General features: G+C 48.4%; 1 protein-coding gene across 4 annotated transcripts in view; it reads right to left on the bottom strand.

The window, feature by feature from the left end:
• Positions 1-8,387: 8,387 nt before the first annotated feature.
• GLI2 (GLI family zinc finger 2) overlaps positions 8,388-15,676 on the bottom strand; it is a 200,554-nt gene continuing 193,265 nt past the window's right edge. For all 4 annotated transcript variants that reach the window (XM_075028752.1, XM_075028753.1, XM_075028754.1 and 1 more), the window contains 2 exons: positions 14,671-15,007; positions 8,388-13,643 (listed from right to left, as the gene is read on the bottom strand). In XM_075028752.1, coding sequence (XP_074884853.1) covers positions 11,284-13,643; positions 14,671-15,007 — 2,697 coding nt within the window. In that variant the 3' untranslated portion in view covers positions 8,388-11,283. The remainder of the gene's footprint in view (positions 13,644-14,670; positions 15,008-15,676) is intronic.

The following is a 15,676-nucleotide window of genomic DNA, read 5'->3' as shown; positions in this document are numbered from 1 at the left end:
TTTCGGCTAACCACAGTGGCAGTTGTTGAGCATTAGGGTCTGTAATCTCATCCAGGAACATCTGAACAGCCGCCCTCGCTTCTCCCTCAGCCGAGGGGAGCGAACAGCACCCACCCTGCTCGGGCTGACGTCGCTTACGAATGAGATATTGCACTGCCGCCACAGTACAAGGCTTTTCAGCTTCCACGGTGTGGTCTGGGTATAGGGGTCACAGGAAAAGTACTAAAAAGCTGCACGTTGCATTTTGCTGCTGACCCAAGTGGTGGCATACGGCAGCCGCAACTGCTGGGTTAGTTTGCTGGCTGGGGGCTGGCTGGGCTACGGGGGTTAGTTGCCCTGAGGGCCATGGAGCTCTACCAATTGACTGCATGGAGGCACCTGGCTACGGAGCCCTTGCAAGCTCATGGAAATGTTAGAATTTGTTTCGATTTCCAGAAACCGGCCAAGAAAGTTTTCTATTGTGGTCTCATCTCTTGATTTGAAAAGCCATACTGAGAAATGCCATCCGTGCAAGTGAAGAGACGGTCCTTCAACAGCTTGAACTTGCACTTCCACTGCTTTCATGTCCCGAGGATCACGGAAAGTCTGGTACAGTACATTACATTCAGTAGGCTGCCAGAAAGGGAGTTCATTTAGTTTGATGACAGATTAATACTGATTCACAAATTAATTTTGTCTCTTTGTATATCAAGGGTGTCCGCAACTTATTTAATTTGTAATAAATATAATTATAGAAATGAATGAGCTATCAAGATTTTTAAAGTATGATCCATCAATGTTGGCATGACTTTTAATCCTGGTCATTATAAATAAAATGGGTCTTTTGCAATATGGAATGCAATTTTCCCTGTAGTTTGTGTCATTATTTTCTGACATGTGGGTTAATATTAAATTAGAATGCCTTAATTTTCAAATCAGGGCTCAATTTGTAAATAAGAGGTTAATAAATAACCTTTCCAGCTGGAGGCCTTATTGTGACTTCATTAAAATAAACTTTTAAATGAGATATTTGCCTCTTGGTTGAAGCCTCGATGGTACCAGCATTGTCTCATCCTCTACACTGCAAAACAAAAAAAGCAGCAGCTCGCATGGGTCCTAGAAAACCCAAGCCAAAGAGTCATTGTGCCTCCAATATATTCATATAGTCTTTCAGATGTCCCACATAACTGGGTTAGACCCCGACTTGCTCCATCTTCTGCTGCCTGACGTGAAGCACATAGCGAGCTGTCCTTTGTTGTATGTGACTTTGAGCACACTGTGAAGGCTGCAGGTGGTTGGAGTCTGCTGTCACATATTGTGCCATATGTCTTAGTGCTCTTTCAGTTGTCCGTTCTACCTGGGTGTCCTGGTTTCTGCTGGGATAGAGTTAACTTTCTTCCTAGTAGCTGGTACAGCGTTATGTTTTGGGTTTAGTATGTGAAGAATGTTGATAACATGCCGATGTTTTCAGTTGTCGCTAAGTAATGTTTAGTCTAAAGTCAAGGATTTTTCAGCTTCTGATGCCCAGCCAACAAGAAGGCTGGAGGGGCACAAGAAGTTGGGAGGGGACATAGCCGGGACAGCTGACCCAAACTGGACAAAGGGGTATTCCAGACCATGTGACGTCATGCCCAGTACATAAACTGGGGGGAGTTGGCCTGGTGGGGGGCAGATCGCTGCTTGGGAACTAACTGGGCATCGGTCGGCGAGTGGTGAGCACTCGCAGCTGGGAGTTGCAAATTTCGGCAGTGGCTGCCCCGCTAGGCCAGTGAAAGCAGCCCATGCTGCTGGCAGTGGCACTGGGCCAGGGCAAGTTTTCTTTAAAACGTGGCATGTCCTGCCCGGAGGAAACACCTCAAAGCCCCAGGAACGTGGGGCAATTGTGACCAGAGGGGACCCGTGTTTTCGTCTCCTCTCACAATGCCAGATCTGCACCTCCACGCCTTCTTCATCCCTGCTGCTTGTCTACGGGAGCATTTTGGTTCCTACACTGCTGGCCGCACCTAGGTAAAGAGCAACACGGCCTCATCTTGCAGCTCTGCTAGGCTGCTACATTCATCTGCCTCCAGCAAAAATCCCTCTGAGGATAGAATTAGCTAAATCCTTTCTTGAAGTCAGATATTTCTTGGCCAAGGTTTCAGTGTTTGGGCTAGTTTTGACCGTGAGTGCTGTCTCTCCGTGCTTTCTTCAGCTGTGAGAAATGGTAGGCTTAAAATTTGGTGTCTTAAGAAAAAACAAATCACCACCACGAAAAGAAACATACAGCTCAGGCCCAGCCTCAAGGCTTTTTTTCTGGCTTAATTGTATGGGCTAGGTGTGAGAAATGATCCTAGCTGACACAGTGCGGTGACAAAACCCCCGGAGGGGGTCTGGTTTTGCTGACGGGAGAAGTTTTGTCAGGTTAAAGGGATGCAGCAGTGTGAGGAGCAGAGGGCGAAAAGCGAAGGGAGAGTGAGCAGCAGCTCTCTGCAGAGGAAAGGTAGCTACAAAATGCAGGAGGAGCTCGACCTGCCACGGGCCACTGGCCACCCTGGAGAAGATGGGAAGGGATGACTGTTTGCCAAGGGAGTGGGGAACCTCAGGGTAACAGTCCTGTTGGCAGAGTATCTCAGTGGTCGGACCTCTACCCCCCCCATCCTTGTACTCACCTTCCTCCTTCATAATGCTGTTAAAATACGGTCTTTCCACATTTCACCTATTTTTCCATTCTTCACCCAGGCAAAGCACTCTCCTTGGGTCCTCACATGTGGCAGCATGGCCCTGCGGTAACATAGCTAATGAGACAAGTTACGCTTCCTCACTTGCACTGTTTATGCTAGAGGAGAATCTTCTTCAGTTTTCGGCATGATACCCAGTTTGGTTCATTTGAGGATTTTTTTTTTCTAATTTGAGTAGTTTTCATTTAATCTAATAGAAAGCACTGATGCATGTACACACGACCAAGTTTAGAATTGCAACCCCCTGATGGTTCTGCAGTTACTTTTATTCAAAACCGGCAATGTCTTTTTTTACTAGTAGTAAAGGTGTTTGAGATATCTTAAAATAAATAAACCTCCTCTCCTCCATCTATGGGGTTTATTCTGAGGGGAGAAAAGACCCCTTTTGTTCAGCAGTTGTGCTCCCAAATCAACAGTTTCTGAGCCCTGCTGAATCTGCTGAAACATCTGTGGACCAGCGCTTTGCCTGAAGTACCTTGTGTCAGCACTGAAATAAGGGCTGGGAAAGACGTTTTACCTTAGCTGATCTAATTGCAACACAGTACAATACTTTGTGTGTTAGCCAGGACAATTTTAAACAACACTAACAATGTGGTTTTTCCTGTTATAAGGAGTGATGATGCTAATCTAAAAGGCCCTCAGCCCCTGACTTTATTTTACACCTTCATCTTTTGTGAGATCTGCTTGATCCCAAAACTTCTTACAAGTGGAACAACTTTGTAGGAAGAGCAGGGGTGGAAAACAGCTCCTCGTGGGCTCCTTGGAGACTTGATTTGTTCTGGTACTGATTCACCCATGATGAAGCCAGCCCAGGTCTCTGCATACTAATTTATTTTTTTTTAAACGTAAATGACAGTTAAAATATTAATGAAGAAACGTACTGATAGTATTTTAGCTGAAAATCTTTTTGATGTCGTTTTTACAAGACTACTTGAGAAGTCATGGCTCAGCCCCATGCGCTTCTGAATCCAAGGTTTAGATTTGGAAGGGTTTTACGTTAAAGTTGTTGATGCACTATTAATATGTCTTAAATTTTGGGAAGGCTTTTTGAATGGGATCTGATTTTAAATTTCCCTTCTAATTTGGGCAATTGTCATTTTTTTGAAGTGTTCAATGGCCACAAAGCTAGCTCTCATCTCTAAGAAAAGCCTGCTCAACCACTTTGGTGTCATTGGTGCTTTCAACGCTTAGGCCACTGCTGATCTGTTCAAAAAGCTCCCACTTACTTCCAGTTAATGATGGAAATGCTGGGATCTATTGTGGCGGGTGGGTTTTTTTTTCCCCAATTAAGTAGAAACCTTCACCTGGCTCAGCCCCAGTTTCTATTCCCTAAAAACATTTTTCATATTCACTGACAAACCTCCTGACATTGCTAAGACAAGCGATCATTTCCTGAGAGCTCCTCAAGCAAGGTGAGACCTGTTCAGTTCTTGGATGGCTGCTAACAAGGGAAATTCACTGGCCTGCAGGAAGCGATTAGGATCACCATTTGGAGCACCCTCCTTAGTCGGTACTGGTGTTATGGGGGTGCAGCCTCTTGGACTGCAGAGCAAAACCCATTTTCTCACCCCTCCTTAAGATCTCCCAGATACGGTAACACCGCCCACTTTCAGTATGCCTGGAGTGATGTTTAATCCTCTGTGCATTTCATGTAGCGCTATCGAATTTCACTTATCGTCATTATTGATGAGTGACACAGAGGTTAAACGATTTGCATCAAGACATTTTGCTCAAAAAAAAAATAAATTAATACATCACTTTTCAGTCAGTTGAGACACTTTTTGCTCAGATGCCAGTCAGATGGGTAAGTGCAGCAGGCGGGTAGCTTCTCAGAGGGCTGCTTTGCCAGCTGGGAAATGGGGCCAATAAAGCCACCTGGAGATTACCAGGTTCTTGCTATACAATAACAGTGGCCAGAAAGGGAGAAGCACGTTTGTTTCCTGCAGCTTGGCTGAGCCGCAGAGGCTGGGAGCGCCTTTGCTCGGAGGTCTGCAGCCGAGGGCAGGATGCTGGCGTTGCCAAAGGGTGGGGCAGCCCACCTACAGACTCCAGCCCTGGGGCTGCTTCGCCTTTCCAAGCTTGCCGCCGATCAGTCCCAGCTGTGTTCCTTGGTTGCCGTCACTGCCGCGGTCGTTTCCATCCGAGCAGGTGGCTGAAGCCCTCCAAGCGCCGTACCGCTGCTGTCGTGCCACCAGTCACGCTGCCTTTTCAGGTGATGGCTGCTTGCACGACTGGTCAACCGAGGGGTGGGCAAAAGAGGTAAAAGAGCTAAAACCGGTGCTTTTGCTCCCAAAAGCCTTTGAAGTGAAGTTCTACAGATCGAAACTCTTCAAAAATAGATCTCTCTTACCCCCATAAGCATCACTTCTTTGTTTTGCTTTTGTTACGGCCAGTAACTCCTCACGGCCCCTGAAATTTTGCAGGTGGGAGACACACTGGGAGACACAAAGCCATGAAGAAAATTAGTCCTGCTTTGTCCAGAGTTTTGCTTCCTTCCCTGCTGCTCCCCTCGTTTCATTTGATCTATTTTAACCGCTACTACTGCACTGTAGCATGAACCTTGGTGCTTTGGCCACCATCCAGCTGTGAAATGTGTGCTCCTCTTCTGCATGATTCCCTCTGCAGGTGTCAGGAAAGCTGTTCCTCATGCTCCTGAGTCAAAAAATGCAACCGTCTGTCTGTCAAACCCTGGCAGAGAGGATGTTTGTATGGGCAGAGCACTCTGGGGTCCTTCCCAAAGAGGAACAGAAAAGGCATAGCGACAGGGGAGAGAGGGGGTATTTGTGAAGGTTGCCTTTATCTGTATAGTGAATGGAGAGAGAAAGGAAAAGAGACACTCCTTTAGCAGGCATTCAGAACATCAGACTAAGCTTCTGCTTTGAAGTCCTTAAACATCCTTTCTCTATGGAGACTAGCCTGGGCTGTACTTAATAAGAGTTAAGACTAGCCAGAGCAACCTAGACCGAAGATTTATGTAGCCCCATGCCCTGTTGCCTGGTGCAGGAGCTGCCTTTCAGGGTGTGTTACCATGCCTGCTGCTCCTTGCCGTTAACCACCCTAGAAACGATGGTAAAGGTGTGATGGCAAAATAGCCTCTGACGGACAGATGCAGCAGCCACAGAGTTTGCTTTTCAGTAAGCCATTGATACTTAGAGAGACATTTCTAGCAAGTGCACTGTAGTTGAGTGCAGCAGCTCTTTCAAAGTTGACAGCAGGCAGGCCACCGTGCCCCCTACATATCTGCCTGACAGGCCAGTGTGGGGAAAATGGAAATAGGGAGGGGAAGGGACCTGTGTAATGAATCAGAGGTGCTAGTGCAATTGGATGAAGCTACAGTAGTCACAAACCTTCAGCATGTGTGAAAGCATCACTTTGTTCTTTTTTTAATTTTATTTTTATTTTTACAGCAAACATATTTAATATAGCCATTTCAAGTTTTACATGAAGCATAAATCAAGGAGAAATAAGTATATTGGCCACAACATAGGTTGTTTTGTAGCTTCTAAATTTCTTAAGTGTTAGGTCATTTTACTTACAAGTTAAATAGCTGTCTGCAAGAGGCCTTGGTTGGTCATAAATTGTCCTTCCAATAATATAAAACACACCATTTATTTACAACACGTATGCTCTTCCAAGTAGATCCAACAGCTCGTAAAGAACAAGAGCTCCTATGTCATCCCTACTGAGACCACTGCAATAAAGAGCTGTTGGAATGACTCTGTACTCAGTAAGTGCAATCAGATCCAGCAACAGTAGCTTTTATGGGCTTTTTCTCCCCTCCAGGAAAACCTGAGATATTAGTGCAATATTAAAGAGCTGTGACGGTTTTACCCAGAGTGGGATCTTACTCCTCCTATGCTCCCACTGGTTTTGGGAGTGGAGTGAGGTTAACACTCACCAAAGAGGGTCAGAATCAGCTCTGCTAGGATGGTTTGTTTTCATAAGGGATATGATGGATTAAAAAGAAGGTTAATTGAATATTATGCAGCTGCCACAGTAGTATAAACTCCAAACTCTGGCTTATAAACAACATTTGTTGCAGAAGGGTTATTACCCACTTACAATTGGAGCAACGAGCCTTTCGATCCCTGTTTATTCCAGGATGGCCAAGCAGTAAAAATACACAAGCTGGTACATGACCTCGGGTGGGCTCCTAGGAAATCTTAACCCAGTTTAAGTAATAAATATGTTCTTACACAGGCAGAGGTGTGCCCCGATCGAACTCTGAAGTGAAATACCAGCTAAAAGCAGCATTTGATCTAGATTAGAAACCCACTTTAAGTGTTTGAAGTAGAAAAGCAGTAGGAGTTGATCTGAGTCTCCAAAGCCTTTTGTCAATAGAAAAGCTCTGAACAATTTCCTTTTAATAATATTACTGCATTTTTTTAAAATGTGATTTCTGTAGTTCTTGGACAGTCCAGAGGGGTGTGATATTTATCCAATGGATTTGCAGACTAACAGGATCATTAACACATTAATCAACATCTTGTTCACTGGCTCAACGTCTGACTGTGCTGAGGGTGACTAGATTAGTGCAAGATATTCACAGGAGCATGGGATTCTTCTCACCCTACTGGAGAAGGTATCTAATCTAAGCTGGCTACATGGGATATCTCTGTCATCAATGAGGAGACTGACTGATGTCTTCCAGAGGAAAATCCACCCCATCCTATGTGTCTAAAATGGGAAAGACTAATTCTGTCTTGGGATATGCCAATCTCTTGCCACGGACTATGAAGGAACCTATCATCAGGGTGAGGATTTGTCCCAAACTTACCTGATTCTACCAATCAGCTCAGTAGGGATTCTGCATTGAGGAAAATATGGACATCCCCTTCTACTGCTTCTGCATGAAACTGCTGGCTCATTTGCACCAAGTGTCATGGCTGATTCACTGGCCAACTGCTTTGCTCAAGAGCTGACTTTATTCCAAACTCACTGCTGTGCCCACGAGGATCTCGCCCCTGAACAGCTTCCCCACCCTCCCTTAAAGTGCTAGCCCTGGCCACACCAACCCAACTCTACGAAACCAAATTGAAAATCCGTCTCTTGTGTGGCTGAGCTAACTCTTGCTGCAGTCAAATGAAATCTTTCTCATCCATGGGCTGGACCAGGCTCTAACTGGATCACGACCGATGTATCTGTTGCTCACCATATCATTGCTTCCCATCGCATACATAGTGGATAGATTCATTTCTCCCTTCTCCAAACCCAATATTCAACTTGTCCCTGTGATGGCCCATCACAGCTCTGCTGATCTGTCCTATTTCTGTCTCCTTTCGGACACTGACCAAGATGGTCAACAAGCCATTTTGCCATGAATCTTCTGGTTGCCAAATTTCTGCAGCCCATGCTTTGAGCCCTTCTCCTGTGCTGTCCCTGCTGCACTGCAAATCAAATCACCTCTGCCAAGAGGCCGATGAAGGACACCTGGGCAGCATGGCTGTGCTTGCAGCAGCACCCCGGCTTTGCTGCCTCTCTTTCTGCCACCTCCATCCCATTGTTGACTGGAGGGTCTTCAAGGCAAGACCATTGCACATCCGTGCAGTGACTCACACACCAGCCCCATCCAGCTCCTCACCAGCTCTTCCTAAGCACCACCAGAGTCCAACCGACTGTGTTGGTGTGGCAGCGACAGATCAAGACCAACCACCATTACCAATAAAAAGCAATAACGACAGGCACAAGGAATTATGAAAAAAATTACTTTTTAATGTACAAAAGGTTTATATACAGGTTCAGCATGTTACTTCCGTTCTTATGATGTAGAAAACAGCTAAAAATGTTCTTAAGATATAAATTTGACAGAACAATTCACCTACAGTACTTTTAGTAATGATGTCTTCTATACATAATATATACAGTGCTGGAATGGTTATTATAATACTTTTTCAGTAAATGAAGGAAGACCACCACTGGAAAGTCTGAGAAATCTCAAGTCATTGGAGATTTGGTTTTGCTTTTGTATTTGATCTTTTACTAATGAGATATCTGCGAAGAGGGACTCAGTAGCCATCGTTGCCCTACGCAGCTGTTGAAAAAAATCAGATTAGCAGTTGAAGGACACACGAAAGCCTGATCCATCTCAGCACAAGGGATGCCCAGTTGTACTCCAAGCGTCCAGGACAACATACAATGTCCTAAAATACGTACTGCCCTCTTTTCATAAATGCAAAGGCAAGGGCAAGGTCAGTAACTGCAGGAGAATATATACAGCGGACTATAAAACAATCCCTTTAAACACAATTCTCATGGTAGACACAAATAAACAGCCAGGCACCTTGCTTTGCTTTCCTGTCCTCGTGCACCCTGGACATCAGCAGGAGTCAGGGGACCTCGAGGGGTGAAGGGTGGGGGCGAGAGCGTTCTGTGCGCACCCTCTGCATGTAGGATGAGGACGGCTGAGATGGCTGGATGCTGAGCAGCACCTTCCTGCACCAGCCATACCCAGGGCTACCTGGCAGCAGCACTGTCCCAACCCACCGCTGCCAAGCGGGGCTGCCGGCGTATCTGATATCGCAAAGTTTGCCTGGAGGTAACACGTGGCATTTTCATGCCAGCCCCTGGTCATGCCGGGAAGAGTGAGCCTGACATCAGTTTGTGCAAAAGGAAAGCAGAAAGGACGCCAGAAAGCACCTTTATAGAGCTGTCCCTGACTCACGCAGGGGATGGAGTCAGATGCAAGTGAGAACATCACATTGATATGAGGGGGAGAGGGGAGACGAGAAGGAGAGAGTGAAGCTTCTGCGGATGCTTGTCTGGTCAAACTGTGAGAACCTGGGGGGGATGTCACACTTGTCCCCTGCCCTTCAACATACGGGGTACAAAGTATCTGATGCTACGAGAGCAGGAAGAGAGTTTTCCTTGTCCAACGCAGTCAGAAGTTAAAGCAAGGCCTCCTGCCCAGGTACATGCACCTACCCTTTTTGTCTAACGACAGCAAAAATAAATAATGCAACTGAGACTGACTTCACTGCCAGGTGGGACCAGCCTGGAAACAGCTGATCATTATTACCAGCACTTGTATTTTGGTGGAGGATTTGGCTTTGGGAGGCCCTGTTCCTCCCATCTCTTCCTCAAGGATGTTTCCAAGAGATTCTCACTGACCGAGCTACTATTTTGACTCAAATACCTGTTTTGAGACTATCCAGATGTTTGCCTACGCTATAGACTGCAGGTGCAGTGCTGAATTGAACCAGGCTGGGTACAAAGAGTAGCTATGTACCGTAGCACAAAGCACTAGCCAAACTAACACCCCGGGTTGTCCATGGTATATTTTTTGGATACAGCAGCTCTTTTCATGCTGACCAAAGCTGTGGGACACGTTAATGTAGCACTGGGTGCATGCCAAAAAAGCCTGCTTGCCGGGCAGGGCGTATTAGCTCATGCTTGGCCTCGCATCAGTGCAGCCACGCGCCTGTTGTGTGCATGGAGCCCAGGCAGAGCCCTGCATGGAGTATATTACACAGACAACCCCGGCCAGATAAACCAGCTCCCACAACCCCGCCACAGTGCAGGCTGGGCTGCAGCGATCACAAAACGCTCTCCATCACCATCACTTTTGTACGTGAGCACCTCAGCACGGAAAACCCAACAGAAAGCGAAGCCGTTGCAAAGCTGCACAGGGATATGGTAATGCACGTTTCAGAGATCTGACATTAAAGATGCATGCGGAGCCCCTGCAGAAAGTCACTGTGCTCAGAGGGCACAAAGTTATGCACGTGTGTCAGTCTGCACACCGAAGCCTTCCTGCCACGGGGGATTATTTCCCAGTGATTGCTGTTCCCAGGCCTCTGCTCCACTCTGCACATGATATAAACCACGTTGTAAACACATCTGATCAAAGTGTGCATTCACCTTTTATGTGTCTCATCAATGTGTCTTTCCAATGTTTTCTCAGAAACACCACTATGTTTTTATAAATGTACATTTTATATACGCTTCTGGCAATACACTATATTTGATTTTTAAAGGAAGAGAGGCCTTGGCTACTTAACACGAAAGCATGGTAAGGCACTTTGCTGAGAAGCTGTTTGGAATCAACGCTCTTTGCAAGGTATAAAGGTATTTACGGTATAAAACAATACTGCTGGCAGAGGGCTTGTTTGGAGACGTAACTAAACCCTAGTGTCATCAGAGCAGAATACATAGTATGGCTTTTATTCTGATCAAAACCGCATCCTCCCATTTCGTTCTGGGGCAGGTTGAAAATGGAATTTTTTGCAGACGTAACTAACGGAAAATGATGGGGAGTGCTATTTACAGGGCTGCCAGGGAGGGAGGGTTTCATCTCTAACCACGCTCATGCTGTCTCCTAGCTTGGTGGTGATACCGTTCAGTGCTCTGGGAAACCAAGCCAAAAAATAATACTAGAGGTGCACCACTGCGGTGCTAAACTGCCTGGATATAGTTTACATAATTCTGTACAGAGACTTTTTAAAATTTTCATTTTGAATCCCTTTAATGTATTTAATACTTATTAAAAAAAAAATCTACTCTATTGAAACGGATTATTTTTGAAAAGCACATTCATAAAACTGCTTCACGCAGAGCCCCTTGGATAGCACTAAGGCCTTGTGCTTTACTGTTATGACATCATGTTTAGAAATTTACTCTCTTCCGCCAGCGTAGTTAGCATGGAGCTCATATCGCCTATTGCCATATTGCTTATTCCCGCGGGTATGGTGGGCAGTGTCAGAGAGTTTCGTGGAGTTGTCAGGCGAGAGGAGTTCTGGGAGAGGTTCTGCAGGATGCTGGGGCTCAGAGTTCCCGACATCAGGCTCGAGTGGTCCCCATCGTCCATGATGGCATCAAAATCTATCTGGGGCGGCTCAAGACCTTGCGAGTCCACCGTGCTGGACACCTGGTTCGCGCCGGGGGAAGGCAGAGCGGCCGGCTTGCTGTTCAGCGCGCACTGCTGTTGTCTGACCCGGCAGTCCGCGTGATTATCGAAGCTGCCGTTCTGCTCGTACATGTGGATTTGACCGTAATAGTACATCAAATTGTTTTCCCTCGTGCCGTCCACGCACTGCTGGGCCGGTGCCGGCAACACGTCACCGGTTCTTTTATGCATGGCCTCCGCCGCCTCCTGGCCGGGGCTGATGGTGTTGGTAGGGTGGGGAGTTCTCATGTAGCCCAGCTGCTGGACGGTGCGGAGGCCTCGGGGTCGGCTGGCTGGGCTCGGCTCGGGCGGAGGACGAGGCTGGACCATGGCGGGCGGATACGCCTGCGCGGCTGAGCCCATCATGCTCTGCTGAGGCTCGAAGCTGGGCTGGTTGGAGCTGGTCATGATGGGCTGATGGAAGGGCTCCTGAGCCATGGGGAAGTTCAGGCGGGTCGGCTGAGAGGAGTAGTTCTGCTGACTCGGTTCGTGCATGACCTGGCCCAGCATCGTGCGCTCGCTGTTGCTGCTGACCATTAAAGAAGGGTCGGCCGCCATGTCCATTTGCTGAGGGTGAAGGTGGGGTCCAGACTTTGCTGCCATGCTGCTACAAGAAGGAGACATCTGATTTGGGTTGCCGCTGATTGCGCTGGGGCTCAGCATCTGATGAGGCTGGTTATACCCTGCGTGCAAGCCCAGATCGGGGTTCATACCGGGGCCCAGGCTCATCGGCTGCTGCCGCAGCTGCATACAGTTTAGCCTCTGCCCATCCATGCTGACGTTTCTTTGCATAAAGCTCTGCTGTGTTATGTTCATACTGTTCTCCGGCAGCTGCATCTGCTGCTGGTTGTAGTTCTGGTACTGACCAAAGTTCTGCTTCTGCTGGACCACCGCTAAGTTCCCTTGTGAAAACTGCTGCTTCGACTGATTGGACATGATATCGACCGTCCCCGAGCTGACCTCGTTCCACTGGACGGGCATGTTATTTTTATTCATGTCTGAGGAGGCATCGAAGCTCATGGGACACTCTGCCATCATGGGTCCCAAGTGGCTCATGCTTGCCTCGGCCACCGCCATCCTGCGCTGGCCCGGCAAGGCTGGAGGCTGCAGCTTCCCGCTTCCCTGGAAGCCCTGCATCTCGTTGCTGTACCCCATGGAAGTGCTCTCGGCCGCCGTCCCGTTGCTCTGGGATTTGATGTACTGCACCACGTCATCTGGCAGCATAATATCGTCGTCTCCGACGGGCGCCTCCGCCTCCCCGGACATGGCTTCCATGGCAATGTTTTCGCTGATGCTCAGCGGCCGGGGTGAGTAGGTGTGCCGGGGGAGGCTCCCATCCGAGCGCCCGTAGCTCTGGAGGCCGAAATTCCTCCTGTCCGTGGGGTGTGAAGGATGGAAGGGGTTCATGCTGTTGGTGCTGTTGAAGCGGTGAACTCGCGGGAGGGCCTGGGGGTCTCCGGCAGGTCTCCTCACCGGGTCGCTTGCCCGTCTCGTGCAGTTGCCCGGCACCTCGTGGGGAAACGCTGCAGCTGACTGGTAGCCGTAGGTGTTGCCATCGCTGCAACGCCTGGGGCCCGGAGGGAGGCGGATGGAGGGCAAGGTGGGGTCTGGTCCATCCATAAGTGAGATCCTGTTCTTCAGGGTCATCCTCTCCATGTTCGGCAGGGGAGTTGGAGGAGGGCCCCCCGTGGCCGCAGCGTACTTGGCTTTCAGCCTGTAGTGCTGAGCTGGTGTGAGGTTCAGCAGACCCGGCATCCCGCTGCACTGGCTCGCCTCGCTCGACCGACGGGAGGCGTCTGTGGAAATCGGGTCGTAGGAGTCGGCAGAGCTCGTGTTATTGGGGCGGTGCCCGAGCTGCGAAGCCTCGCTGGAACGGCGGCTGGAGAAGTATGGGGAGATCCCTGATGATCTGCGGCTGACGGTGTAGGCGGAGCTGATGGTGCTTGTTGTACTGTCACGGCGCTCGCTTAGTTGGTTCAGCATCGTAACCTCATTGACAGACAGCTCCATTATTCTGGGATTAGGCAGCGTAGCAGAAGAACCACCACTATTTTCTAGAATAGAGCCTGAAAGAAAGGTTGCAGGGAAGGAAAAGATTTAGTCACCTGAGAAATTCCACTTGGTAGTGTTCTTGGTGCCAGAATACAGACACAAAGCCACCCCCAATATTTTATGGGAATGATACTGAACTTCATTTGCTACCAGTGAATTCAAAGCTTCATCTCCAGCTTTGTGTCCACGCACAAAGAACAAGAGGGCTGCAGAGCCTTTGCAACGTGTACCCCGCTGATACTCAGCTGCTGAGGAAATGCCTCCACATGGGCTTCTCTTAGGAAAAAAGTAGGACTGGTGTGAACAGTGCCACGGGAACAGCACATAGCTACAACCACAGCCACTCACTGGGACAGAGGCACAGCAGTCAGGGATAGGAGACTGAGAGCTCAAAAGTTGACACTCAAGGACTCTTCCCAGAGTAAACCAAGAAGCTCCAATATACTAAGCCCTGAGGTTTAGTACAACCCAGGCCCTATGCCTTGGCACTTCTTGGCAAAGTTGGAGGAGCACTGAAAGGATCATAAAGAAGCCTTTATCAGGAATCCCCAGCCAGCGGGAAACTAGCAGATGAAGCTGTAGGCAATAGCCAGGACCTCCCGAAGTGACAGAAGGCCTGTCAGAGCAAGATCAGGGATGGAGGGCTTGTCTGGATTGCTGCTGTCCTCCTGCAGTCTTCCAGGAGGCACATTAGCCATTAGGGAACTGTTACTGCTGGAACAAACCCAAGCAGTCTTGCAGTTGCCACTGGGACAGTGAGGACACCTGCGGCTGGGTCCTTGGGCAAGCCCTGATACAAGGACACCAACACCTCTGCCTCCCTTCATAGCTCTGTAGCACTGAGCATCTGGGTTTCTGTTGCACATCACCAGACAGCTGTGTTTACACCCAAGCTCTCCATTTTACCTGACATCTCTATCCCGCAAGGGCTGACTCAGAGGCAATAAGAAATGATCCTCCTCCAGGGCAGACTCTTGGTTATGAAACCAGAGTCAAACTCTGGAGGGTTCCTACAGGACACGGCCCAGGCCCAGGGCTTACCATTTCCTGAGATGGGAGGCAGCTTGGTGTTTCTGGCTTGTGGAGCTGGGCTCACCCATGAGCAGGAATCCTTAACTGTCTTGAGCTTCTCTTTCTTGAGCTGTTCAAGTCGTTGCATCGTCGTCATGTGTTTCCTTAGCTGCAGGCTGACTGTCGAATTACCAGATGAGACCGTTGAGTCCACAACAGGAGCGTTGTCATCCAACGCCGTCAGATCTCCCAGACTTCCCCCGCTGTGCATGTTCATTTCTACTCCACTGTCATTGTTGTTGGTGCTGCCAAGGGGTGACGGCTCACTGCTGCATGATGACTGGCCACCAGGACTGGACTGACACATCTTGGGGAAGGAAAAGTGGAGGAGATGAGCAGGTGGAAACGCGGATGGAAAGAAACCAGGAGCCCAACATCCCCAGCAGGCTCCACATGTTTGCCCCATCCCCAGCTCTCCCCTCTCTTCTCAACCTTCCCCGCTGAAGCATCTCAGCTCTACCAGAGGGCAGGGGCACCTTCCCTGGGGGAGGAGGGCACGGCAGCACCCCACAGCTGGAAAAAACTAGGGTGGGTTCAACAGGAGATGGAGAGAAACCAAATGCTCTTCCTCCAAAAGATTAAGAACAGATGCTTCTCAAAGAAAAGCAGCACGTTACCTGGTTGTGCAAGGTATATTGCAGCAAGCACTGGCTTATCTAACATAGGATCAAGGCCTAAGTATTTCAGACACGACGTATTTCTGTCTTTAAAATACCCTAACATATAATTAGGTTAGCTGACAAACTTCCAGCCAGATAAAAACCCGGTTCACTGTTTGCAAACTCCCACTTGCAGATAAGGTAGATAAGCACCATAAATATTTATTTTATTTACATTAGGAATTGCATTTCACATTGAGTAGTTTATTTGCAGCAGACGCTAAATGGTCTGAACTTGCTCTGAGGTAGCTGTTGCTGCTACCAGACAGGATGCCCGGCTTTGCTGCTCGAGGCCCGTGCTCCGGCAAAAAATGGGA

This window comes from Buteo buteo, chromosome 5 (assembly GCF_964188355.1).
Source record: "Buteo buteo chromosome 5, bButBut1.hap1.1, whole genome shotgun sequence".
In the NCBI taxonomy this organism is placed as follows: Eukaryota; Metazoa; Chordata; class Aves; order Accipitriformes; family Accipitridae; genus Buteo; species Buteo buteo.
The sequence above is the reverse complement of the archived record's forward strand: the minus strand, read 5'-3'. Positions and strand labels throughout refer to the sequence as shown.